Source organism: Canis lupus, chromosome 9 (assembly GCF_011100685.1).
Source record: "Canis lupus familiaris isolate Mischka breed German Shepherd chromosome 9, alternate assembly UU_Cfam_GSD_1.0, whole genome shotgun sequence".
NCBI classification, from domain to species: Eukaryota; Metazoa; Chordata; class Mammalia; order Carnivora; family Canidae; genus Canis; species Canis lupus.
In genome coordinates this window covers 55,681,476-55,707,493 of record NC_049230.1, presented here as the reverse complement: position 1 = coordinate 55,707,493, position 26,018 = coordinate 55,681,476, and the positions used below count along the sequence as shown (strand labels likewise).

Genomic DNA, 26,018 nt, shown 5'->3' with positions numbered 1-26,018 from the left:
TCCCCGCGCCCCCGATCGGGGCAGCCGCCAACAGTGGCGGCGGCGGAGGCGGGGGCAGCGGCGGCGGCGGAGGCGCCTCTGCAGCTCCGGCTGCTCCTGGCCTCCCGGGAACTACAAGTCCCAGGGGGCCTGGCGGCGGGCGGCGGACGGAAGAGGCGGGGTCGGCGCCGCGAGGCCGGAAGTGGCCGTGGAGGCGGAAGTGGCGCGGCCGCGGAGGGGCCTGGAGCACGGCGGCGGGACCCGGAGCGGGAGCAGCGGCGGCGGCGGCGGCTGGGGGCGGCGGCGGCGGCGCGCTGGAGGCGGCCATGGCAAAGCAGTACGACTCGGTGGAGTGTCCCTTTTGTGATGAGGTGTCCAAATATGAGAAGCTCGCTAAGATCGGCCAAGGCACCTTCGGGTAAGGCTGCGCCCCCGGGGGACCAGGCGCTCTGGGCCTGCACCGCTCAAATCCGACGTCACGATGCCCAGGGCCGGGCCCGAGGTGGTCGGGAAGGCCATGAGCGCCAGACGTGTCCCCTGGTTTTGCTAGGCCGCGCTGCGGCCCGCCTGGGCCTGACCGAGCCGGCTGGCGGGGAGGAGCCTGAGGCCTGTGATGGGGGGCGGGGAGGGGTTACGGAGAGGAGCCAGTGGTGGGAGCGGGCTCTCCGAGAGACGCCTGAGTGAGGAGACTGAGGGGAGGAAGTAGAGGCTCGAAGCTCCGCAGATAGCGGGTGGCAAGGTAGGGCAGTGCCCTGGGTCCCCGGCCCAGCCCCGCCCGGGGAATCCCTTTTTTCTGCCCCCCTCCTCTGGTGGGGGAGGGGCGGGCCCTGCAGAAACGGCCTGATAAAACCTCTTGGGTCTCCCTCTCGGCCTGCAGGGAGGTATTTAAGGCAAAGCACCGTAAGACCGGCAAAAAGGTGGCTCTGAAGAAAGTGCTGATGGAGAACGAGAAGGAGGGGGTGAGTATGGGCCGGGTGGGCGGGCCTGCCAGCTCCCCTGGGCTCGGGGTTGGGTTTCCACCCTGCTTCTGCTAGGGCTCTCGTCTGGAGAACCTGTGTGTCTGTGTGTTGGGGGGGGGGGGGTAGTTAGGCAATTTCCGTATTCGGGGAATTTGGCTTCCAAATTGAATTTTTTAATTCAAATGTTTTAGAGCTTTTGATATCCCACTCTTAGGTAAATACGGTTGGGGCCAGGAGGGGGAGCTCATGCCTGCAGAGTGTGCCTTAGTTCCTGAAGTTAGGAAGCCTTTAAACACGGTTTCCTTAGCATTCATTTTGCATAAGGCGGAAAGAAATTCCACTTGGTGGTTTTAAGGGAGTGGCTGGTACTCAGTTGAAAAGGAGCAGTCCCCTCCCTTGCCTCATTGTAGCCCTAGTCCAGCTTCCCAGAGACCTGCTTAGCAAGGACATTTCCTTAAATAGCTGTTTGTTTCCACCTAGTAAGTTAAATACAGGTATAGAGCTAAAACTTAAATATTGAAGAAACTGTGGAACATTTATTTAGTGACGAGTAGTGAAGTGTGTAGGTATTAAGTCCCACTGTTTCAGTTCATTGTCTCAGAGCAACTCATTGAGGGGCACATACTATTTTTACACCCATTTTACAGCTAAGACATCTGAAATGATGTCAGAGCCCGGGACCTTACTCGTTTGCTGCACCTGTGCCCCTTGATCTGGACCACACGGTTGTTCATTGGTCTGTTCATTGGTCTATAGTTGACTCGCTCACCTCAGGCCCCCTCTTGCCTTTCTCCTACCCAGTTCCCCATTACGGCTTTGCGGGAAATCAAGATCCTCCAGCTTCTGAAACACGAGAATGTGGTCAACTTAATTGAGATCTGTCGAACCAAAGGTAGGTTCTTTGGCTCCTGCCCCCCTTTACAGATGGGGAAAATGAGGCTTACTGCCTAAGGCTTTGCAAAGTTGGAAGTGGACACACCTAAATTGCCTCTTCTTAACCCAGACAAACCGACTGTGACTGCTCTTGGGTCCTTCCATCGTAGCTGTTGCTCCTCGAGGGCCTGCCACAGCACCCAGCCCAGAGGAGGCACTCAGGAAATAGTTTTCCAGTGAAGGAAGGCACAGCCGAATATCCCAGTGTCCACGGGCTGGAGGGGTAGAAGCTGTGTGGGGAAATGAGTTGCACGTGGGGTTTTTTACTTTCTTTTTCTTACTCCTCCCCCATTCTTCCCTCCCAGCTTCCCCCTATAACCGCTGCAAAGGCAGTATATACCTAGTGTTTGACTTCTGCGAGCACGATCTTGCTGGGCTGCTGAGCAATGTCTTGGTCAAGTTCACACTGTCTGAGATCAAGAAGGTCATGCAGATGTTGCTCAACGGCCTCTACTATATCCACAGAAACAAGGTGGGGGTCAGCATGGGGTAAGAGAGACCCGGGCTGGGGTGGGCCTCGGCTCCCACCGCTGGGTGGGTGCGACTGAGGGTTCCCCTTGGAAACCTGATTGAGCCCTCTTGCGCTTCCTGCAGATCCTGCACAGGGACATGAAGGCAGCTAATGTGCTCATCACTCGCGATGGGGTTCTGAAGCTGGCCGACTTTGGGCTGGCCCGGGCCTTCAGCCTGGCCAAGAACAGCCAGCCCAATCGCTATACCAACCGTGTGGTGACGCTCTGGTACCGGCCTCCGGAGCTGTTGCTCGGTGAGGACTCCCGAGCGGGCGGAGTGGGGCAGGGGCTGGGCACTTACCCGGCCTCAGTCCCCCACTGCCAGGGCTTCTTGAGCCGCCGGCCCTGGGGCATTGCGTCTCAGGAGGCCCTCGGGCTCAAGGGGCCCTCCTGGTGCGCTCTTCTTCCCAGGGGAGCGGGACTACGGCCCCCCCATTGACCTGTGGGGTGCTGGGTGCATCATGGCCGAGATGTGGACCCGCAGCCCTATCATGCAGGGCAACACCGAGCAACACCAGCTTGCCCTCATCAGCCAGCTCTGTGGCTCCATCACCCCTGAGGTGCGTGGCCAGGCTGCCTGGGCCCCTGGTCCCCACAGGACGCAGAGATCCAGAAGTCCTCCTGGCAAGGGAGGAGTGGGGAGTGAAATAGCAGGAAAGTTCTGGAGAGGTGGCTGGTGGAGGGACAGGGGCTGCTCTTTAGAGTCGCATGGGCTATGCTTGAGTCTCACTTCCATCACAGTTCATGGCCCTGGGGAGGGCGTTTGCATCCCTCACCTCGGAGCTGAGTTTCTCTTCCGTGAAACAACTATGCCTGTATCAGGCTTGGTGGACATATTTCAGATGACCACGTAAAAGGGCCTGGCGCTTGGTGTGTGCCAGACATGTGGTCACTGCTGCTTCTACCTTGGAGAGGTCAAATTCACCCTCCATGGGTGGTCTGGGAGCATCTGAAAGGAGAAGCTGTAGTCCCTTCGGGTGCCTAACCAGGGGACAAGCCACACACCCCCTGAATTAAGACCGTCTTCTTCCCGTGCCTCCTGCCCAGGTATGGCCCAATGTGGACAAGTATGAGCTCTTTGAGAAGCTGGACCTGGTGAAGGGCCAGAAACGGAAGGTGAAGGACAGGCTGAAGGCCTATGTGCGTGACCCCTACGCGCTGGACCTCATCGACAAGTTGCTGGTGCTGGATCCTGCACAGCGCATCGACAGTGATGACGCCCTCAACCATGACTTCTTCTGGTCGGACCCCATGCCCTCGGATCTCAAGGGCATGCTCTCTACCCACCTGACGTCCATGTTCGAGTATCTGGCGCCGCCACGCCGGAAGGGCAGTCAAATCACCCAGCAATCCACCAACCAGAGCCGCAATCCTGCCACCACCAACCAGACGGAATTCGAGCGTGTCTTCTGAGGGCCGGCTGCCCACGCTTTTCATTAGGGCAGTTTCATTTCTTTTTCTGCTCTGTGACTTGCATTGTGGAGATTGTGGGGCATTTGAGTTTTCTCTAGTGCTTATTTCATTTACTCCCCACCCTGGGCACTGGGAATGCCCGCTGAGCGGACTGGAGCAAAGCTTTGGCTGAAAGTCCAGGAGGGCGCTGAGGCCCCTCGCCTTGTTCCCTGGCTTTCAAGATGATGCCCAAAGGTTCTCCGTTTACTTTCACGCAAGAATGGGATAGGAGGAGAGGCACACCCCACCAGTGACTTTCTGAGCATGATGGGAGGAAGGGACAGGTCCCTTGCCTGTTGCCAGCCCTCCTCTCGGGATGAGAAACTTGTGTGGGGGACAGAAGCAGCCTCAGGAATGGGCTACTCTTGGCCCAACCCTCAGAAGCCTGGGGTTGGCAAAAACTTGGTTTCTTCAATAGAGAATTTTATCGTGTTTCTTTTGTTCAGTTTGGAGACATTCCTGGACGCAGTTTGGTCAGTTATAATTAAAGTTGACTTTTTTTTTTTTTCCAGTAAGTGGCTATGTGCTGTGTTCTGTGTTCAGACCCCCCCAGCTCTTAACCCTGTAGCTGGCACATTGGGTCTAACCATCGAGATTGGATTTGTCAAGTCTTGACTCTTTTCTTCATCCCAGTTCATGTCCCCAGACATAATTGCAGAGTACTTTTGTCTGTTGGAGGGTTTGTGTGAGTGTGTGTGTACCTTCCAGAACACTGTTGTCATGCTCCTGCAAAAGCAGGTGCTGTGATGCTCTTTTGCTCTCCCTGTCCACTTGGTGTCCAAGGGAGAGTAAAGACACATGAGGCAGGATCTTAGTTCCCCAGAGAGAGGGAACTGGGGAGGGCCTGCTGTGAGCTGCATCTGCAATGGTGAATCCATGTCCCATGGCTGACAGAAGTGCTCAACCTTGACTCATGAGCACAGAAGGCTGCAGAAGGCTCTCGATCAAAGTGACAAGAGTTAGATCTGTAACTTGCAAAGGTCCTTCAGGCTGCTGAGTAGTTGGTGGCCAAGGGGAGGCAAGAAAGGACCAGAGCAGTTGAAGGATCTCCAGGGGCTTGGGGAGGTGGCAGTCACTGGGGTTAGAATGGTGAGCAGGCCCCAAACAGCAGTGGGAAGGTTGGCATGTCTTGCGACAGAGCTGCAATCGTTGGAGGAGAGCACATTTTGGTAGATACTTCCCTGTGAGTCTGAAGCTGGGGACAGGCACGCTTAGGGCAAATTCTATATTCTGTCACAGGAGGATGTCTTTTGAAGGGGGGCCCCAAAGGAAGTTGGGTAAAACTTACTATCGTATCTGTCCCTATAGAAATTGATCCAGATCTCAGCTTCATAAAAGGCCAGAGGTCAAAACAAAAAAACCTTCTTTTTTCTTTTTATTTTTTAAGGTTTTATTTGAGACAGAGCACAAGCAGGGGGAATGGGAGAGGGACAAGTAGACCCCCGCTGAGTAGAGAGCCTGATGCAGGGCTTGATCCTAGGACCCTGGGATCATGACCCGAGCCGAAGGCAGATGTTTAACAGCCACCAAGGCCTCTTGACTAGTGTTTTAGTTTTGGGGGGCTGCCATAGGAAATCACCTAACCAGATTGGGTTAACATTATAATAACATATAAATAACATATTTATTCTGTTACTGTTCCAGAAGCTAAAAGTGAGATCCAGGTGAAACCCAGGTGTCAGCAGGGTCTATCAGCAGAACTCTGCAAGAGAATGTTCCATGCCTTGTCTCCTTAGCTTCTGGTGATGGCTGGCAGCCCTTGGCCTTCCTTGGCTTATAGATGAACCTCTCCAGTCTCTTCCTCTGTCTTCACCTCGTGTTCTTTCTTTTATGTGTGGCTATCTCTGATGAGGACAACACTCAATGGATTTAGGACCCATCTTGATCCGGTATGATCTCATCTCGACCAGCTACATCTGCAAAGATCTTTTAAAATAAGGTCACATTTTGAAGTTCCAGATGGACATGGACTTCAATCCAAGTCAGTATAGTTAGTAAGTAATCAAATCCATATGGAAACAACTGCAAGTTGTCCTAATGGTTATTGAGTCAATAGTTTTATTTTAAAATGATTTTTAATGAATTCCTTTGTGCATGGGGTGGGGCCGGGGGGTGGCTGAGGGAGAGAATCCCAAGCCAACTCCACACCCAGCACAGAGCCCGGGGCGGGGGCCCTTGATATCACAGTCCCAAGACTATGACCCAGGTGGAAACCAAGAGTCTGACACCCAACTGACTGAGCCACCCAGGCACCCTTGGAGTCAATAGTTTTGAATGACCTAACATGGAAAACAGGGCTGGCCTAAATTGTCAGAGGTGCGTTTTTTTTTTTTTTTTTTTTTTTTTTTTTTTTCTCTCTGAAGGAGATAGAAAGCTGCACTGCAGAGGCTCTTGTTCTCTGACCCAGCAATTTCTCTTACAGAAGTTTCCACTGCTGAGGTACCTGTGTGGATCAGTCGGTTCAGACTCTTAGTTTGGGCTCAGGTCATGATCTGAGATCAAGCCCCATGTTGGGCTCCATGCTCAGCGTAGAGTCTATTTGAGATTCTCTCTCTCCCTCTGCCCCTCCCACTCGAGCTCTCTCTCTAAAATAGATGGAATCTTAAAAAAAAAAAAAAAAAAAATTTCCACTGATACAGTGACAGTCTCATTGCATCCTCACTACCAGCCTGATTGTTTCATTCCTTTGTTCAGCATGAATTGTCTGTGTCTTCCAAGGACCAGACTTTTCTGAACCCAATACAGCTATCAAGCAGTGGCCACCCCCACCTCTATGGAACTCACATTCTAGTTGGTTCGAACTAGTCTGATGGGATAAATTGTGTGGCAAACAATAAAGTGGAATAGTGGGGAAAGGGTGGGAGGGGCTTAGGGTGACACAGGAGCAGAAACCCCGAGAGAAATGGGACGTGGGGAGGGGTCGGGTAGAGGGTGGCACAAGTGCCAGGACCCAAGGCTAGGAAGCTTTCAGAGAGCCTTGTGCGGAGGGGGACATGCATTTTATTTTTATAATTTTTATTTATATTTTTTAAAGATTTTGTTATTCGTGAGAGACACAGAAAAAGAGACAAGCAGAGACAGGCAGAGGGAGAAGCAGGCTCCACGCAGGGAGCCCGATGTAGGACTCCATCCCGGGTCCAGGATCATACCCCGGGCTGAAGGTGGCACTAAACCGCTGAGCCACCCAGGCTTCCTGTGACATGCGTTTTAAAAGGTCAGAGTGTCTCTGTTGAAAGCTGGACGCAGGGGAAACAGGGCTGTAATAATCCAGGCATGAGGCGATGAGAGCCTGAACCAGCCTGGTAATGCGGCTGGTGGTAAGTGTGTCAATCTATGTGATGATGCTATGAGGGTAAGTGTTTTCAGGTTGGATGAGTGAATGGAAGGAGTCCAAGAGTCCCGGGCTTTGCTGGAAGGGAGGTTGGGGCTGCCATCCCTGAGACTGGGAAGGCTGCAGGAGGTGGGGCCAAGGCATGGGTGGTCCAACATGGTAAGATGGAGAGAACAGATGGACATCCAGTGGAGTTGGCGGGTGTATATCGAAGGCTAGCTCAGGGCCCCAGAGTCTGAACTGGGGGTACACCTTTGGGAGCTGTCAGCACCATGGTTTGTAATGGTCCAGGGCAGGAGGAGATCACATGGCAAGAGAGAACAGAGATGATGGCCCCCTGGGTCCTCCAGTGTTCAGATGTCCTCAGGAAATCAAGAGCAGGAATGATGAGGTAAGCAGGGGCCAGGGAGAGGGTGTTCTGGGCAGGAGGGAGTGGTGGCTTGGACAAGTGCTTCTGATGGTCCCATGCTGATGGGAGTGAGGGCTGACCATCAGGCCACGCTACACGGGTCAGTGGTGGGTGCTTTGGGTGAAGGCTTACCAGGAGCTGTAGGATTCCTGGGAAACAAGACAAAGGGGATCAAAGACAGGAAGCAGGAACATCTGTAAAGGAGGAGTGGGGATCCAACTAGTCTTGGCTAGTCTCACATGAGAGCCAAGACATCGTGGAATGACATCGTGGAATGACCCGGTAGAGACGGCACGTCTCTGGGTTGATTCTCGTCCTGTAGACAGAAGGGCCATGTGGCCAGGTGTGCAGTGGCCACACAAAGGCTACTCCCCTAACCCCCTTTCTGCTACCTCCTCCCAGTGTGTCCACGACGTTCAGGGCAGCCCTGTGTGGGGAAAAGCTGGGAGAACCTCCCTCAGCTTCGGTAAGTTAGAGCAGCTCTTTGCCTTCACTGCACGTCCAGACCTGGGACTCCCGTGTCCAGGTGGGTGCCTCTGGCCAACCAACGCTGCTGGTTGGGATTCGGGCAGCACGTGCATAGCATTAGAAAGATGTTCCAGTTCTATTGCTTGAACTCATTTTATAAGAAAAATAAGGAATCACACTAAAACATTACCCCTGGTTGTTCCTGGATGGTTTTGCTCTTCACGTTTCTCTGTGTTTTCTCCTGTTTCCTTACTTCGTATTTTCACTCATGCAGCCAAACCGTATTTTCAATCAAAAAGCAGGCCCTAAGCCCTGGAGCTGCTGGCTCCAAGGTCCCCCAACACAGAACTGCCCAGAGGGGAGGCCTGGACTAACCATGCCTCAACCCCTGGCATGCAGAAGGAGTTGCCCTGTCTGTGGAGAGAGATGCGTGGTCAGGAACCAAAGCTCCCAGAGGGCAGGTCCTCGTGGGGTGTTACCCTGAGGCAGCTAGAGGAGGGCCTGGCATCTGCGAGTGGCACCCACTCCAGCGGGTCTGCCCATGGAAGCTGATGGTTGAAGGGGGGTGGGGGTGGAAAGGCCTCCACCAGCCCTGGGGGGGCCAGCCCTCCATTTCACCCTGCAGGCGGGGAACTCTGTCTTTGTCCTGGCTCCTTTTTGGGAAAACCCAGCCTCTGACTCCTCAGGTCGAGAGTGCCTGGGTGTCCTGCCTCTGCTGCAGGGGGCTCCCAGCCTGGCAGGGCCAGGACCAACGGCCCTAACTGTGAGGAGAGGTGGGCTGTGATAAGAGAGGCCAGATAAGGCCAGCCTGGCTCTGCAGAAAGCCCAGCCCCAAGGTCTGGAAGTTTCTCAAGGGCTCCCTTCTCTCTGCACAGCACACCCCCCACCTTCCCACTCACCTTTAGCCTCCCTGGGCTGTTATTTAACCCGGGAGATTCACCAGAGAGGTCCCTCCCTAGGCCCATCCCAGGATGAGAGCAGGCACCTATCAGCTAAGACCTTCTTCCCTGGGCCCTGGGGAGGCCCTGGCCAAGGCCAACAGGCAGGGAGAGGGAATCCCCCCAACACCCCCTCCTTCCTCTAGCCCAGCCAAGCCCTGGGCAGAGGGGATTTGACAGAGGCGCCCTCACTCAGGGATCACTCTGTGCCCAGCCCCGTTAGGGTGCAGGAAGCCCAGGGATGAACGGTACCAGGTCTCTGGCAACCTCCTGGCTGAGAAGGTGCAGTGGGAAGCTACCATGGAGCAGCCGGGCCCATCTGCAAGCCCTTTCTCAGCTAAAACTCCCTCCTTCCAGGTAGGAGAGCTTGGTAAAGTTACCTGGGGCAGGTAACTCCTGCCTCTCTAAGCTTAGATCTTTCTTCTGTGTAACGTGTAACTACTCCCTCGGGGGCCCAAGGTCATCAACAGTGATAACCCACATTTGGCAAGGCCCCAGGGGAAAACTTTGTCTTCTCTAAAATCTTGTTCTGTGGGCTTGGGGCGATCAGGGGCCTCCCCTGTGGGTCTCAGCTCCACCTTCTAACCAGGCCAGAGGCTCCATGGGAAACCCTGCCCGCTGTGGTTGGGGGGAAGCTCTTGAGGAGGGGTCCCCAAGGCAGAACTGATAGCAGGACTGGGAGGTGCAGAGGCCCCCTCACAGGGCTTCCTGTGCTCCAGGCTCTTTTTTTTTTTTTTTTTTTTAAGATTTATTTATTTATTTATTTATTCAGAGAGAGAGAGAGAGAGAGAGAGAGAGAGAGGCACAGACACAGGCAGAGGGAGAAACAGGCTCCATGCAGGGAGCCCAACGTGGGACTCGATCCTGGGTCTCCAGGATCGGCGCTAAACCGCTGCACCACCGGAGCTGCCCTGTTGACATGGTTCTTACACTGGATCTCACCAGATTAAATTCTGACTGCTCCATAAAGAAGGGTTGTTAGCTCCATTTAAATAATAATAATAGTAAGAATAATAGTAATAGTGGCAGCCCTGGTCCCCTGCTGATGTTGTTGCTATTTTATAGATCTGGAAGGTACGATAGTGAACTGTTAAGCATCTAGCCTATTGAATTTCTAACCCCCATCTGGAGCTTGCTCTGGGCTCCAGGCCCAGCACCCTCTCATTCTGCCTCACCGCACCCCTCTGAAGTGGGCATGACAGCATTCTCTGCTTTACAGATGAGGAAATGGGGCTCAGAGAGGTGAGGAGACTGGCCCAGGCCGGCCCCCCACCTTCCAGCCTGGCTTGGGCGAACACTGGCTGGAGCTGGTATAGAACTCGCCTGGCTGCAGGAGTCTGAGTGAGGAGATCAAGGTTCAGGACCTGACAGGCACTAGACAAGTCACTTGGTTTCAACAACCTTCAGTTTTCTCCTCTGTTGAATGGGCACACAGTGAGTCAGCACCTCCCTCCCTCTTGGGACTGTAGTCTGAAGTCCAGGCCAGAATTTTAAGGCTGCCATTAGCCAGCCTGGGGCTGCACACCAGGCCAGGCCACTCTTTACCCAGACCACCTGACCCATAGAACCTTCTGCCCAGCAGCAGAGGAGGGGTGGCCCCAGATGCAAGGGTTTGAGAGCAGTGGCCCCCGTGAGGTCATCCAGGCCCCCTTACCTTACAGGTCAGGACCCTAGGGAGGTGAGGTGACTTGCCCAGGGTCACACGGTGTGGGTCCCCTCAGCAGGGGAGAGAGAATTGAGAACACTCCAAGAGCTATGGGTTATTGGCATTTTGCATGGCTCCTTGAGGCAGTAAGGTCTCCCTCTGAAATAAGAGCCAGCTCAAGGCCAGAGCCCCATTGATCAAATGACCAGGTCACAGGTGCCCTTGCAGGACACAGGGCAGGTGGGGGCAGGGTCCAGGGGTGGCCTGAGGGTGGAGTCTGGAGCCCGTGTTACAGAGCCCTTGAGTGACTAAGCTATTTTCCCTATTAGGCCTTCTTTTGCCTTCTCTGAGAAATGGGTCCAGGAACAGAAGCATTGCATAAAGATTTCTGCACAGTGCTGATGTTTAGAAAGAATTCATATTAGCTATTATCAAAGAAAATCCAAGTCACAAATGAAAAAAAAATAGCCAAGGATTCCCAAGCTTGATCAGTAGCAGCTGGGGACACCTGGCTGGCTCTGTCAGTGGAGCATGTCTCTTGATCTCGGGGGGGGGGGGGGGGGGGGGGGGGAGTTGTAAGTTCAAGCCCCACTCTGGGTATAGAGAGGAAATAAAAGATAAATAAACCGGAAGCAGCTGGAATCAAATGGAGTTGGGACTAAGCCGAATCCTTGCTCCGCCACTTGCCAGCTGGTGAGCTTCGCAGGTGATTCTGCACCTCTGGTCCTCAGTTCCTCCCTGGTCAGAAGGGCTCAGTACAGCACCTGGCAAGGACACGGCTCATAAATCTCACACCCCAGGGAGGAGGTGCTGAAGACAATTGTGGTTGCAGAGTGAGATAAGCAAATGAAAAAAAAAATTCCACACCCTTCTTCCCACTGGAGGTCAGGAAGACAGCTGTCTGCAGGTTTGAGCAGAGAAGGTATCAGCCAGTCCAAAGAGCGTCGGGCCCCGGGGGAGGAGGCCGGGCTGAAGCCAGCCTCTCTGTGGCCTGGCCCACCACAAGGCCTTGCATCACATGTCTGGTGCCCTCTGAGGGCCCCTCTTGGCCATGAGTGGGGACCCCAGGAACACCCCAAGAACATGTGGGCCATGCCTAGTTCCAGGTCAGTAATAGCCCGTTGCTGGGCTTCAGTATCCCCAGTGGCTAAACAAAAGGGCAGATGGTGAACAGAATGTGGCAAGAAGACGACATTTGAGCAGAGACCTGGTATGACAGGGAGTCGGTCATGGGAACTTTGTGGAGAATGATCCAGGCAGAGGGAACCACCAATGCAAAGGCCCTAAGGCTCTGTCATACATTCTCTCTGTGTGACCTTTGGCTGGCTGAGTAACCACTCTGCCTCAGTTTCCCATGTGTATGATGAGGATAATCAAAGTGCTCAAAAATCTATTGTGAGGATGACATGAGTACTTTTAATGCCGAGGGCTCACTAGGTGTGGACCTTTGCAGAGATGGGTGTGAGCAGGTGTATCTGAGGATCCCAGAGAAGGCCAGCAGGGCTGGGGGCGATGGTAAAAGATGGTGAGTACAAAAGTTTGGATGTAACCCTAAATGCTGTGGAAATTCACTGAAGGGGTTTAGCAGAACAGAGACAAGATCTGATTTTCTTTTTAAATGACAAGAGAATGCTTGTGTGTGTCCAAAGGAGCAGCAGCAAGACTACAGACAGGGCGGAGCAGCAGTGGTGACATGGAGGGAAGTCTGTGGCTGCTGGAAAGGCTGTGGATGGGTGGGGTTTGGGGTGAGGGAAACCCAAGGTGAGGGCAGCTGGGCAGTTGGTGAAGCTGTGTCCCAAGCTGGGAAGGCCTGGCTGGCTGGCTGGTTTCAGGGCAGAACACAAGGGAACACATGCTATGGATATGACCAGTTTAAGGTGCTTGCTGTGGTCAAGCCTGGGGGAGATGTCAGGAGGCCACTCATGTCTGTAGCACTTGAAACTCAGACATCGGGATCCCTGGGTGGCGCGGCGGTTTAGCGCCTGCCTTTGGCCCAGGGTGCGATCCTGGAGACCCGGGATCGAATCCCACGTCGGGCTCCCGGTGCATGGAGCCTGCTTCTCCCTCTGCCTATGTCTCTGCCTCTCTCACTTTCTGTGTGTGCCTATCATAAATAAATAAAATTTAAGGGATCCCTGGGTGGCGCAGCGGTTTGGCGCCTGCCTTTGGCCCAGGGCGCGATCCTGGAGACCCGGGATCGAATCCCACGTCGGGCTCCCGGTGCATGGAGCCTGCTTCTCCCTCTGCCTGTGTCTCTGCCTCATTCTCTCTCTCTCTGACTATCACAAATAAATAAAAATTAAAAATAAATAAATAAATAAATAAATAAATAAAATTTAAAAAAATCTATTAAAAAAAAAAAAAAAGAAACTCAGACATCATCCCAGACCTGGGACCTTAGAGAGAGAGAAGCATGATCCCTGGGGCCCTCCAACATGGGCAGGGGGTGGGGAAGGTGCAGCCAAGCAGGAAGAAGGAAGAAGTAGAACCAGGGAGGGAGGTGTCAGGGAAGCACAGAGAACAAAGGGTTTCAGGAAGGAGGGCATCATGAGCCTTGTATTATAACCTGCCACCTAAGATGGAGGGTGATCAACATGGCTCATGGGGCTCAGAGCACAGTTCCAATCGATTCCTCAAGGTCATTTTTAGAAATAGAATTACAGGATCAGAGGGAGGCCTATTTTTAAGGCCCCGGTTGCCCTCCAACTAAATCCATAAACACCTTAGTAGCCAGACTCAAGGGTGTGAGTTTGGCATAGCCACACCACTGGGGATATGGAATTCCCTCTAATGCAAATTTTCTTCCCCCAATTACAGAATAAGTGTTTTCTTATAGGTCACTAGATGTAAATAGATATTGGGTGGTAGAGGAGTCTTTATATCAAAGGGTTAAAACCCCGGGGCCGGGGGCTGTCAGGCTTGTGTACAAACCTACCAATGAGCTCAAACCTCCCTTGGTCTCCGTTAAGCAAGAAAAGAACCACTGGACCCCTCTAGTCCAGGCTCTGGAGTGTGGTAGCCTTTGGAGACTTGTCCTCAGTGAAATATCCACCCATAGATATCCCCAGAAATTATGGGCTAGGACAGAGCTCATTCAGCTCTCACCCTACTAAGGAGGAGACCAAGGGTCAGACAGGATCAGAGAGGGGAAGCAAATTGCCCAGGGCCACCCAGCTCATTGACAACAGACAAACCTCGATTTCTCTATCTATAAAATGGGGCCAATCTCTAATTCACACACTTTTCAAGAACACAAAAAGAGATTGCAACGTCAAGTACAGGGATAAGTGTTTAATAAATGTTAACTGAAAGCAACCTGCCCGAAAAAGCAAAGGAGAAAAGTATAGAGGAAAAGTATTTCAGGCAAAGGTAAATGTGAGCAAAAGCTTGGAAGTGGAAGACACCCAGACCGATTCCTGAAGTCCTTGGCCAGCTGTAAGGATGGTGCGCTAAGGTGGTTAGTGAGGCAAGTGAGGTGAGGTGGAAGCTGGGCAACAGTGAGCTTATGGGCTTTATTAATCTGGAGGGCATGATGGGCCAAGAGAGGGGGCGGTGACACAGGCTGATCTGAGTTTAAAAAGTCCACCCTGGGGCCCAGCATAGGGCCTTTGCTGACCTGCTGTGTGACCCCAAGCTGTCTCTGTCCCTCTCTGGGACCTCAGCCTCCTGCCCCTATAGCAGTGAGAATGGCTCTAATCAGGGTTATCAGGGTTTGCAAAGATGTATGTTCCTTTGTGAGTTTCCTTCTTTACTGTCTTCTCACATCGAACAGGGCACTCTGCAAGCAGGACTTGGCCATCTGTCCCCAGAACCCAGTGTCTCCAGCACCAAGCCCAGGGTCTGGCACAGAGGTGAATGAATTGGATGGATGGATGGATGGATGGATGGACGGATGACATCCTTTCTCTTTGAGAGGGTGGGGGTTAAATTAGAATTCCTGGCCCTTGCTCCCCTCTACATACATCTGCAGATCTGCTTCCAGTGGGGGGACACTGACCCACTTGCCAGTTTTCTTGCATCCCTGTTTTCTTTTTCTCTCCAGACAATGGCTTTGTTTCTATTGTCCTTTCTGGAGAGCATGAATACTTTCATCCTGGAACTAAAAAGCCAACATTGGTTTTCCAGGTGTGTGATGAAGGTGCCTTTGATTTTTTTCCTTTACACATTTCTCTGTTTTCTTCTATAAACATCTGTGACTTTCAAAATAAAAAGCAATGGGGACACGTGGGTGGCTCATTGGTTGAGCATCTGCCTTCGGCTCAGGGCCTGATCCTGAAATCCTGGAATCGAGTCCCACATTGGGCTCCCTGCACAGAGCCTGCTTCTCCCTCTGCCTAGGTCTCTGCCTCTCTCTCTCTCTCTGCTGTCTCTCATGAATAAATACATAAAATCTTAAAAAAAAATAAAAAATAAAAAATAGGGATGCCTGGGTGGCTCAGTGGTTGGGTGCCTGCCTTTGGCTCAGGTCATGATCCGGGAATCTGGGATCGAGTCCCACATCGGGCTCCCTGTGAGGAGCCTGCTTCTTCTCCCTCTGCCTGTGTCTCTCATGAATAAATAAATAAATCTTTTAAAAAAATAAAAAGCAATGATACAAAGGAGGTTAGCAAATCATACATACAAATGTTTTTTTTTGGTTTTTATTTTTTAATAAATTTTTTAAAGATTTATTTATTCACGAGAGACACACACAGGCAGAGGGAGAAGCAAGCTCCATGCAGGGAGCCTGATGTGGGACTCGATCCGGGGCCATCAGGATCATGCCCCGGGCTGATGGCAGCACTAAACCATTGAGCCACCCGGGCTGCCCCTACATATGGTTTTTAAACATAAGACAGAGTGCTTAGCATCCTCCAAATAAAATAAATGCAAATGATAACTACCTTGAGAATCCATTTTTCCACCTGTGCAATTGGCAAGGATCAAAGTTGGCTAAGGTCTGTGTTGTGGAGGAAATGGCCAGCTTGTGCCCCGTGGAGGCATGGAGTTGGAAACTAATCCCACCCCTTTGGAGAACGATGTGTATGTGTATATGGCAATATGTATGAAGATGTTGAATGCCAATCCCTTTTAACCTAGCAATTGCACTTCTTGGAATTCATCCATCAGATGTGCTCACACATGGAAGAGATGATGAGGGTAAAATGTTACCCACTGCAACATTGCTTGTGATGGCAAAATATTAGAAACCTAAATGTCCATCAGTAGGAGACTGGCGAAATCCACAGTAGTACTTCCGCACCAGGAGTACTGAGCAGCTTCAAAAAAAACAAATTAGCCAGTGAGGCAGCTCTTATGTACCAACATGGTCCAAAATAAGGTTCAGGATATAAAGGTACATGGAAAAAGTACAATGCAGACTTGTGTATATGGTCTGCTATCTGCAAGTATAAAAGGGAAATCTCTATATTTGCTTGCAAATGCATGACATATCTCTGAAGAGATCACAGGAAACATAACTGACTGGAGAGAGCTATTATTGATGCTGGGACCTGGTGTGGGAGAGAAGCTTTTCATTGTGTATTTTCTGTACTTCTAATTGAATGATATGATGTATTATCCATCAAAAAATATTAGGATTTATTTTATTTTGAATTTTTATCTTTTTTGGAGAGAGTAGGGAGGGGATAGGGGCAGAGGGAGAGGGAGCAAGAGAGAATCTTAAGCAGGCTCCATGCCCATCACAGAGCCAGAGGAGGGGCTTGATCTCACAATCCTGAGATCATGACTTGAGCCAAAATCAAGAGTCAGATATTTAACTGAGCCACCCATGCGTCCCCTCCCTCAAAATATTAGGATTTAAAAACAAAATAAAAATAGGAAAAGAAGATAACTCTATTCTACCCCCACCCCCTTAAATGACTCCTACAAATTCCCCAGTGTCTGTGGCTATGATGACCATTGTCCTTAGAGACCATGGAGTAAACAGAGGTCCAGGCGAAAGGAGACATGACCTGCCCAAGGCCACTGGGTGGCTTTGCCAAAGCCCTAGTCACCACTTATAATTTCCTACACAACTGGGATGATACCAGGTACACCCCCAGAATTTTCTGGGCTGCTGCTTGCCTTCATGCCTTTACATCTATTCTGTTCCCAACTGGAATAGAAGTCGGTAGCTCAATGATTGTTAAGATTGCAAATGCAGTCCGCTCTAGAGAGGGGGAAATCAACAGACTTCTTTGCTCAGGGCAAAAGGAAAGAGATCGGTTAAGATTTAGGAATGTAGATAAATGAAGTTTTCCAGCTGACCTGGGAGAAGAGAGACTCCTTCCTGGCATCTTATTTTCCCTGCGGTCTCATTCTTGAAGGAATAACCCGGAGCTCCAGTATACCCTGTTATATATGGATCAACTGAGGCCACCCATAGTAGATCAAGAAAAAACATTTGGGGAGCCCCTGGGTGGCTCAGTCATTTAAGCGCTTGACTCATGATCTCAGCTCAGGTCTTGATCTCGGGTTTGTGAATTTTAAGTTAAGCCCCCAACAGTAACTTAACAACAACAACAGAACAAAACTACTTTGAAAACTACTACAAGACTACTTAAAAAAAAAAACAAAAACTTGGTGTTTACAGGACAGAACTGAGGACTAATGTCTTTGATCCCCAAATGCTTTTATAACTGCCGAGAAGGGGATGAAAAGACAGTAGGAAAGTGTGCCAAGGATGAGGGAGGCAGTTTACAGAAATAAATGTATGGAAAATGCTCACGTTTACCACAGCCAGGGAAATGCAGAGTAACAGTGACAAGGTACTCTACACCCAGCAGTCTGGGGGACATTCTGGGAATGGGGTATCCTCACCCACAGTTGGTGGGATGCAAATGTTACAGTGTGAGGGGAAAGAATTGCAAATACCCATAGACCCCAAACTCTCATTACAGGGGATCTTACCCACAGAAGCAAAACCCCCTGGGGCACATGCTGTCCCCAGAGACAAAACACAGATGGAAGGTGACATGAATGCCCCTCAGCAGGCAAAACACAGATGGAAGGTGACATGAATGCCCCTCAGCAGGCAAGTGGTTGGTGCAATATAGTACTGCCACTGAGTTAGCAGGGTCCCCGCCCCAGCACAAGGGCAGGAGGGAGGCAATTGGCCTGTTTCCTCACTTGTGAAAACAGGCCATTAATACTAGTAACATTAATACTAGTCTTATAGGGTCATTATGGATAAATGACCAACTGTATAGAAGGTGTTTAGAACAGGGCATGGCTCAAACAAGTGCTCTTTAACTATCTGCTAAGTCAGTATCTTCAAGGGATCCCTGTAAGCTTATTGTTGGATAAGAGTGTTAAGATGATGGGATGCTGGGTGGCTCAGCGGTTAGAGTGTCTGCCTTCGGCTCAGGGGCTCAGGATGTGGTCCTGGGGCATGATCCTGGGGATCTAGTCCCGCATCGGGCTCCCTGTAAGGTGCCTGCTTCTCCCTCTACCTGTGTCTCTGCCTCGCTCTCTCTCTGTGCCTCTCATAAATAAAATGTTTAAAAAAAAAGTGTTAAGATGCAGAAAATATTGTCATGCACATCGACAAAGTCCTATAGATGTCTAGATGTGTCTGTCATCTCATGTGCTTAGAAAACATGATGGAATGCATACTTGGATGTCACCAAAGGAGGAATTTAAGAGGTAGGGGTGAGGGATCCCTGGGTGGCGCAGCGGTTTGGCGCCTGCCTTTGGCCCAGGGCGTGATCCTGGAGACCCAGGATCGAATCCCACATCGGGCTCCCGGTGCATGGAGCCTGCTTCTCCCTCTGCCTGTGTCTCTGCCTCTCTCTCTCTCTGTAACTATCATAAATAAATAAAAATTAAAAAAAAAACTTAAGAGGTAGTGGTGAGCAAAGAAAAATATTTTTTATTTTTAAAGATTTTTATTTTTAAGTAATCTCTACACCCAACATGAGGCTTGAACTTAATTATCCCACGATCAAGGCTTGAATGCTCTACGGACTGAGCCTGCCAGGATCCCACAAAGCAAAAAACATTTAAAGCTCCTTTTTATGATCATTTCTATGCAGTTATTATATGCATGTATACGCATAGAGAACATTTCAATGAAGAAGAAGAGGAAGAAGGAGGAGGAAGAGAAGGAGAAGAAAACCAAGAAGGGAAAGCATCTATTTCCCATGGGGCCAGAGTCGGGATGCCCAACAGTGATGTAAAGAGCAGAAGTCCGGCCAATGACAGAATCTTCCCAACATGTCATATGTTTATTTCAAAAATCAAACAATCTCTGATAAATATTTACCCCCAATGCTGGCAGGAAAGAGGGAGGGAGGTGCTGGAATCAGTTGTTTGAAGGATTATCTTTTGCCTGTGGGAACTTCCCTAGAGTGTTGTCTATAGCAACCCCGCCCCCCAGCCCCCCATCCATACACCTTTCTGTGACCTGAGCTATAAAAAGGGCATCTCTGAGCCCGGTCAGCTGTGGAGGGCATGGGAGCTTTTGCCACCGGGAGCTGCCCAGGGCCCAGGCCACCAGCCTTTGGATGGGGAGTCTCCGCTGGTGACTGTAGCTTCAGCCCTCTGGGTGTGGCCGATAATCAGGTTGCTCTGTTGTGCTCCTTCACCTTCTAAAGATGCATTGTCTTATCTCTCTACACCTGCACACTGAAGAATGCAATGTCTTGATTAACTTGCTTAAGGAATGTCATAAAAATCACAGCATTCTGAAATTGTTTGGTCATTGCAATGATTTCGATCAGGAGATGAGACAATGCTTGAAGGAGTACATGGAAAAGAGGACCAAGAGCAGGGAGCATGGCAATGTGATGCGAAAAGGACTTTTTAATCCTACAGAGGGCTGAAGAATAAATGACAGGCATATCTTATGAAGAAAGAAAAAAGAAAAGAAAAGGAATCTCCATGCTACTTTTTTCATGCTAGCAGTTCTGGCCAAGAAGGTCAAAAACGGGAAAGTCTGGGACAAGTCCTCCTCACCCCTAAACTAGGATAGATTATGTCTCCTCCCCACGTGGCTCTCTAGTTCACTCTCCACACAGTAAGTCTTCCAACGCGCAAACCTGATCTTGTTATCTTTTTTAAAAACCATTTTATTGTTCTCCAAATTTAATCCAAATTTCTTAGGCTACAAGGTCCTGCTGGATCAGGCATTCTGGCACCCCGGGGCAACTAGGCCCCACCCGGTGAAGTGCAGTTCCCTCGGGCTAGTTAGTTCGTTTTCTCTCTCCCTCCCTTCCTCCCTCTCCACCGCGCCCTCTCCCTCTTCAGCCCTTTGCTTTTCACCTGCTTTCCCTCCCTTTGCCTGGAAACCTCTCCCCACTCCCGCTGCTCCGCCACCTCTCGGACCCCGCCTCATCCCCAGGCCTCTGTTAGGATGTCGTTTCTTCCAGGACGCCTTCCGAGGCTGCCCAGGGACGGTAGTAGCCCCAGTAGCGAAGGTGCTTGGGTTTTGGTCTATCGCCTCGAAATCGGATTGTCAGATTCAGGAGCGCAGAGGCCGAACACGCGCCGCCTGCGGTCTGTGCGTTAAGGCGTGACATTTCTGGGCTTGAATTAAAGGACCTCCCTCCAAGCCTGCTCCGTCTTCTGAGCCGCCTCAGAGCTGGTCCTCGTGGATCACCAGGCTCAGGGGTGCAGACTAGGACTATTTTGGGGGTGTGGCCGAGTCCTCGAGATGCTGAGCGCGTGCGGAGGGCATTCCGGGGAGCGTGCCCCTCACAAACAGGGGCGAAACCACCCGCCCCGCCCCCGGGCCTGCCCCTCACAAATATGGCACCCCGCGGATTCTTATTGGTTCCGGAGGACGCACTGGGCGGCGCTGATTGGCCGGGGGCGGGGGCGGGGCGGGGCGGGGCGGGGCGTCTCCTGCTCGGGCCTAGCGAGTGGTAGCGGACGCCGGGAGGATGTCGCAGGCACGCCGCCACCTGCGCGTGGCTCTCTTCCTGGCAGCAGTTTCCCCGCGCGGTGCAACGACCGGGGTCAAGGCGCGGCGAGGGTTGAGCGCGTGGCCCGCGCCGCAGGAGCCCGGCATGGAGTATCAGGTATCCGGCGGGCCGACGAGCGGTCATGCGATGATGACACGTGGGCCGGGCCTGGGTCACACGGCGTCCGGACTCCGGGTCCTGAGGCTGGGGTGGACCGGGAGCCTGGCCGTGGGGGACTCGGGGGCGGGACATCCTGGAGCCCGGGGGTGGGGACAGGCACCAGGAAGTTGGGCCGGGGCTGCCGATTCTGGGAATTCTGAGGCTAAGATGTCCCGCCTTGTGGGAAGGGGTGCCCAGTGACAGGAGGTCCAGTTTCTCCAGAGTCCCAACTAAGCGGTTGGGTGGTGGAGGTTGGGGGGAGAGTAAAGAGTTTCAGGAATTCGCACTTGAGAGATCCAAGAATTGAGATTTTTGGGTTGGAGTCTCCAGGATTCAGGAAAGTACCTGCAACTGGGGGGCAGGCAGGATTCACCCCATGTTGGTGGGGGTAAGAATTTGGAAAACAAAATTGACACCAGGCTCTGTTGCTGGGGCTGGTTTCCGTAGACCACACCTGTTGCCTGCCAGGCAAGTTAACCGTTTAATGGGTGTGGGGCCTCCAACCAGCTGCTGGGACCCTAAGGAGAAATAAATAGCACCTGCACTCTCACCCCCAGGGTAGACTCTCCTGAGACTGTAGCTACCCACCTTGCCAGCTGGGTGACCCCAGGTATATATACCCTTCTTCCTCTGAGCCTCCTGCTCTTCTCCATCTGGATGCTTCAAGCAGCTCTTCTTTGGGTCAGAATGAGGAGCCCCATCCTCAGGGTTGGGCATGGAAACTTCCAGGGATTCCTAGTACAAATTCCTCCAGTTCTAAGACCCCAGCCTTCTGTGGTTCTGCTCCTGCAGTCCCCTCCCAATTTAGGACCCAGTATAGATGTGGATGTCATTGGAGGGAACAAGACCTAAGGCCCTGGTGTGGGGGGTGAAGACTGGGAAGCCTGAACTGGGAACAGGAAGCGAGGCTTTTCCCGTTACGCATGTAACCTGCTTGCCTGACACTCCTAGGTGGGGCTGAACTGCCACAGGCTCTCATCTCTGCCAGGGCTGGAAAGATGCCACTTCTCTAACCTCTAGGCTGGGACAACAAGGCTGGCATTTGTAGGCTTGGTGCCCTGGCTTGGCCACTGATGCCTTGGGGTTCCTCTGTTTCTGTGGACTGCTGGTGGGTCTTAACCTGCTACCTGGGGACTGTGGTTGCTAGGATGCAGTGCGCACACTGAATACCCTGCAGACCAATGCTGGCTACCTGGAGCAGGTAAAGCGCCAGCGGGGTGATCCTCAAACGCAGCTGGAAGCAATGAAGCTGTACTTGGCACGGAGTGGTCTGCAGGTAAGGTGGGCGGGGCCAGTGACACCCCTTCCCCCCCCCCGCCCTCCCCCATCTATGAGTCTGCGGCTGAGGCAGTTGTCTCTGTCTCAGGTGGAAGACTTGGACCAGCTGAACATCATTCACGTCACTGGGACCAAGGGGAAGGTGAGGGATGGGACTCAGGAGCAGGATAGCCGTTTGATGGTGTGGGAGGGTGAGGCGTGCCAGACAAGACCTGTTCTTTCTAGGGCTCCACTTGTGCCTTCACGGAACGTATTCTCCGAAGCTACGGCCTGAAGACAGGATTCTTTAGGTACTGAGGTGTGGAGAAATGTGGGATCTCTTAGCTCTCTGGAGGGCTTTGGAACCAACTAGCAGGAGCTCAACTGCTTGTCTCTCTGCCCAGTGTTGGTTTATTAATGGAATAACCATTCCATTAGCTTTTAACATATTGGCCCCAGTTTGTGGCAGTCTTGAACTTTCGTAATGAAACAAATTTGGGAGGGGGATAGCAACTTGGATGTATAAACTAAATACATAGCAAGAATCGTCAGATACCCTTTTATTAACATTTATTTATTTATTTATTTATTTATTTATTTATTTATTTATTTAAGATTTATTTATTTGTTTATTCAGAGAGAGCAAAGAGAGAGGCAGAGGGAGAAGCAGGCTCCCTGCAGGAAGCCCGATGTGGGGACTCGATCCTGGGTCTCCAGGATCACACCCCGGGCTGCAGGCGGCGCTAAACCGCTGCGCCACCGGGGCTGCCCCTTTTATTAACTTTTAAATTCCACATCCTGTTTTTATTTTTTTTCCTATAAGATTTAAAAAAAATTTTTTTTAAGTAATCTCTACACCCAGTGTGGGGCTCGAACTCACAACCCCCCACGATCAAGTGTTGCACGCTCTACCAACTGAGCCAGCCAGGTGCCCTCACGTATAGCTTTAAAATCACAGAGAAATATTTATCAGTTTGGATGTCTCTACAGTAAGGAGCAGAAAACCTGGCTTATTAGGGCTTAAGGTCTAGGTAGTTTATGATATCAGCGTGTCAAGGCCTCCCTTCTGCTCTGCCAGCCTCAGCCACTGCTTTGCCCTTTGGGGCAGCACCTCCTCGTGCTTGCTGTCAGGCACCCAAAACTCATACCAGAGGATGGGGTATGGACCAGACGTGAGGTACTCTTCCCCGTATTACACATGCCTCTCCCTACCTGGCCACCAGTCAAGCAGTAGGATTAAGGTGGTGATTAATTGCTCAGGATTTGGTCCTCGGGGTGGAGGGACTTAAGATTTTTGCTTCTTTTTATTTTACTAGTTCCATCAAGTGCCTTCTGTGGCTGTCTGGAATCAGCTGAGATCATTTCAGGCCATATTTTCTCTTCACAGTTCATTGTTCAAAATAAATGTAGAGAGGGATTTATAATACAAGCAGAGCTTGGAGGATTCAAATATAAGCTGACAATCTCTTCTAAAATAATTTTTGGGGCGGGGCAGCCTGACGGGGTACAGAGTGCGACTCTCGATCTTGGGGTTGTGAGTTCGAGCCCCATGTTAGGGCTGGAGATTACTTTAAAAAAATGAAACTTTAATAAAAAGTATTTTTTTAAAAAATATTTTTTTGGGTAAAAACCCAGCCTTTGACTTTCAGCCCATGTAGCCTTGTGGGCCAGCCTGGAGATGCATCTTGAGCACACAGCTGGAGCCTTGCTGTCCAGGGCTAGAAAACAGGCATTGTGGGGGCAGACGTTGGCATGTTGGCAGGGGCCTGTTGGTGCCCAGAGCACATTCCGGATCAGCCTGTTGGGGTATAGAGTGGGGCTGCTTTTCTTTCTGGAGGAGGGGCCAACTCAGTCGAGACTGAGCAAGGTGAGGGGGGCAGGCTGGAGGAACTATAGATAGTCCAGGGGGCCTGGGGCACAGGGAACTGTTGGGATGTGGGAGAGGGGAAGCCCAGAGGCCAATGGCAGCAGCCCCACCAGGGCCTGGGAGGCCGGGTGAGGAGCTGAGACACTGGAAGCCAGAGGAAAGTCACAGAAGGATGGTCAGCAGGGCAGTGACACAGTCAGATTTGGGTTTCTGAAGACAGGTCTGAGGGACTCGGGAAGGGAGTTCCGATGACCACGGGTCTCCCGGCAGCTCTCCCCACCTGGTGCAGGTGCGGGAGCGGATCCGCATCAATGGGCAGCCCATAAGCCCTGAGCTCTTCACCAAGCATTTCTGGCACCTCTACCACCGGCTGGAGGAGACCAAGGTGCGCATGCAGGAGGGCTGGTGGGTGTGCAGGGTAGGGGGCGCTGGAGGGACCCAGAGGGGGCTCCACATCTAAGGACCCCATCTCCCCAGAGCAGAGGTGACAGGGCCTGGGCCCTGACACGTTCTTGTCCGCAGGACAGCAATAGCTGTGTCTCCATGCCGGCCTACTTCCGCTTCCTCACACTCATGGCCTTCCACATCTTCCTCCAGGAGAAGGTACGAGTGCACTCCCCCAAAGTCCTGTGTCTGAGAGGCCTCAGGGAGGGAAAGCTCAGCTGGCTGGGTGCTCGAGGCCCCTGATGTCCCTCTGGTCCTCTGCAGGTAGACCTGGCAGTGGTGGAAGTGGGCATTGGTGGTGCTTATGACTGCACCAACATCATCAGGTGAGGACAGCTGTGCGGGGAGAAGGATGGTGGCCATGAGCCCAGGGCAGTGCCATCATGGCTCTCCTGTCTTCTGCAGGAAGCCTGTGGTGTGTGGTATCTCCTCTCTTGGCCTTGACCATACCAGCCTTCTGGGGGACACAGTGGAGGAGATCGCATGGCAGAAAGGGGGCATCTTCAAGGTACCAGGCAGCCCAGGGCAGAGGAGGTCCATGGATGGCCTGGGCCTGCGCCTCAAGGCTCAGGGAAGTGGGGCAGGGGCATCTGTTTCCTGACTCAGGATAAGGTCTTGGGCGTCAGTGGGGCCTGGGCTCTTGTCTCAGCTGTGTGTGTGGAGCAAGAGCCACCTCCCCTCCCCTCGGGCGGGAGGCTAAGTGAACTGCCCAGACCCAGGGACAGAGGACCTTCAGCAGCCTGTCTCCCTCCCTCCCCTCTCCTCCCCTCCCCAGCGTGGCGTCCCTGCCTTCACGGTGCTCCAGCCTGACGGTCCCCTGGCAGTGCTGCAGGACCGTGCCCAGAAGATCTCAGTGAGTCTGGCAGCACTGGGGCGGGGGTGGCAGCTGACTGGGGAGACACGTCATCCTTTGGGGTCTCACTTTTGCCCATTTGTACAGTGAGGGATAACTGCTCCTCCAGCTGGAGCACATTTTCATTCTGGGAGCGGGGTTTGGTGGGTTCTGGTCGATGTGGAAAGATGGAAGGAGCCACAGCGTCAGGGAGGGCTTCTTCGCCAAGGTGCTGGCAATGGCAGCTCCCTGACCAGCTGTCACTGTCTCCTTGGCAGTGTCCTCTCTACCTGTGCCCACCGCTGGAAGCCCTGGAGGAAGGGGGGCCGCCACTGGCCCTGGGCCTGGAGGGAGAGCACCAGCGGTCCAATGCCGCCTTAGCCTTGCAGCTGGCTCGCTGCTGGCTGCAGCAAAAGAACCACCAAGGTAAGTGGGCGGATGGGTGGGGAAGGGGGCATGTGGAGCCTGCCTTGGAAGGTCCCGTGCACACTCCGACCACACAGGTCCCTCCTCCCTCCCTCCTCAGGCCTTGGGGAGCTGAAGGTGTCTCGGCCCAGTGTCCTGTGGCAGATGCCCCTGGCACCCGTGTTCCAGCCCACGTCCCACATGCGGCATGGTGAGTTGGACCTTCTGCCCAGTCAGGCCCCTTCACACGTAGCATGTCCTTTTTGAGAGGTGGGAGCCGTTTGAGACGGTGCCCACAACAAAAGGCTCTGAAGTCAGTAAGCTTCCTTGACTTTGAGTTCGTGACTCTGAGCCGAATGGGGTGATGACAGGACCCACCGTGAGGTGACATCACGAAGGGGCTGAGACCAGGGCCTGGTGGTTTGGGATATAGCACCCAGTCAATGGTACTACTATCATCAGTGCTACTGTCATCCTTGTCATCCTCATAAGACAGGTCTTAAGAATGGAGATACTGTCAGGCTTCTTGCCTCCCCCAAAGCTT

The 26,018-nt window shown here is 52.3% G+C and overlaps 3 protein-coding genes across 4 annotated transcripts in view; all 3 read left to right on the top strand.

Annotated features, from left to right (window-relative positions):
* Nucleotides 1-237: 237 nt before the first annotated feature.
* CDK9 (cyclin dependent kinase 9) lies at nt 238-4,350 on the top strand. The gene is made up of 7 exons (XM_038549267.1): nt 238-397; nt 857-938; nt 1,740-1,830; nt 2,177-2,343; nt 2,466-2,637; nt 2,795-2,943; nt 3,431-4,350. Exons 1-7 carry the CDS (start codon nt 306-308, stop codon nt 3,794-3,796), a joined length of 1,119 nt encoding a protein of 372 aa, XP_038405195.1. The 5' UTR covers nt 238-305; the 3' UTR covers nt 3,797-4,350.
* Nucleotides 4,351-7,111: 2,761 nt separating this feature from the next.
* Nucleotides 7,112-26,018, top strand: part of FPGS (folylpolyglutamate synthase) — a 28,820-nt gene continuing 9,913 nt past the window's right edge. The window contains exons 1-13 of one of the 2 annotated variants that reach the window (XM_038549264.1): nt 7,112-7,557; nt 7,978-8,041; nt 9,196-9,338; nt 21,817-21,945; nt 22,036-22,089; nt 22,173-22,237; nt 24,064-24,178; nt 24,316-24,396; nt 24,502-24,563; nt 24,643-24,745; nt 25,013-25,090; nt 25,348-25,495; nt 25,596-25,685. In XM_038549264.1, coding sequence (XP_038405192.1) covers nt 7,474-7,557; nt 7,978-8,041; nt 9,196-9,338; nt 21,817-21,945; nt 22,036-22,089; nt 22,173-22,237; nt 24,064-24,178; nt 24,316-24,396; nt 24,502-24,563; nt 24,643-24,745; nt 25,013-25,090; nt 25,348-25,495; nt 25,596-25,685 — 1,216 coding nt within the window. In that variant the 5' untranslated portion in view covers nt 7,112-7,473. Of the gene's footprint in view, nt 7,558-7,977; nt 8,042-9,195; nt 9,339-20,450; nt 20,628-21,816; nt 21,946-22,035; nt 22,090-22,172; nt 22,238-24,063; nt 24,179-24,315; nt 24,397-24,501; nt 24,564-24,642; nt 24,746-25,012; nt 25,091-25,347; nt 25,496-25,595; nt 25,686-26,018 lie in introns of those variants that run through there. The other variant, XM_038549265.1, reaches the window with a different exon arrangement.
* Nucleotides 9,202-20,194, top strand: LOC106557454 (COX assembly mitochondrial protein 2 homolog). Its single transcript, XM_038549268.1, has 2 exons — nt 9,202-9,338; nt 18,642-20,194. The coding sequence occupies exon 2, from the start codon at nt 19,203-19,205 to the stop codon at nt 19,428-19,430; it is 228 nt and encodes a 75-aa protein (XP_038405196.1). The 5' UTR covers nt 9,202-9,338; nt 18,642-19,202; the 3' UTR covers nt 19,431-20,194.

Bases quoted from the DNA above. Each gene is read 5' to 3' on its own strand.
- LOC106557454 (XM_038549268.1), top strand. From the start codon at position 19,203: ATGCATTGTCTTATCTCTCTACACCTGCACACTGAAGAATGCAATGTC.
- CDK9 (XM_038549267.1), top strand. From the start codon at position 306: ATGGCAAAGCAGTACGACTCGGTGGAGTGTCCCTTTTGTGATGAGGTG. The intron at 398-856 runs GTAAGGCTGCGC...CTCGGCCTGCAG, and splicing joins ATCGGCCAAGGCACCTTCGG to GGAGGTATTTAAGGCAAAGC. The intron at 2,944-3,430 runs GTGCGTGGCCAG...CCTCCTGCCCAG, and splicing joins GTGGCTCCATCACCCCTGAG to GTATGGCCCAATGTGGACAA.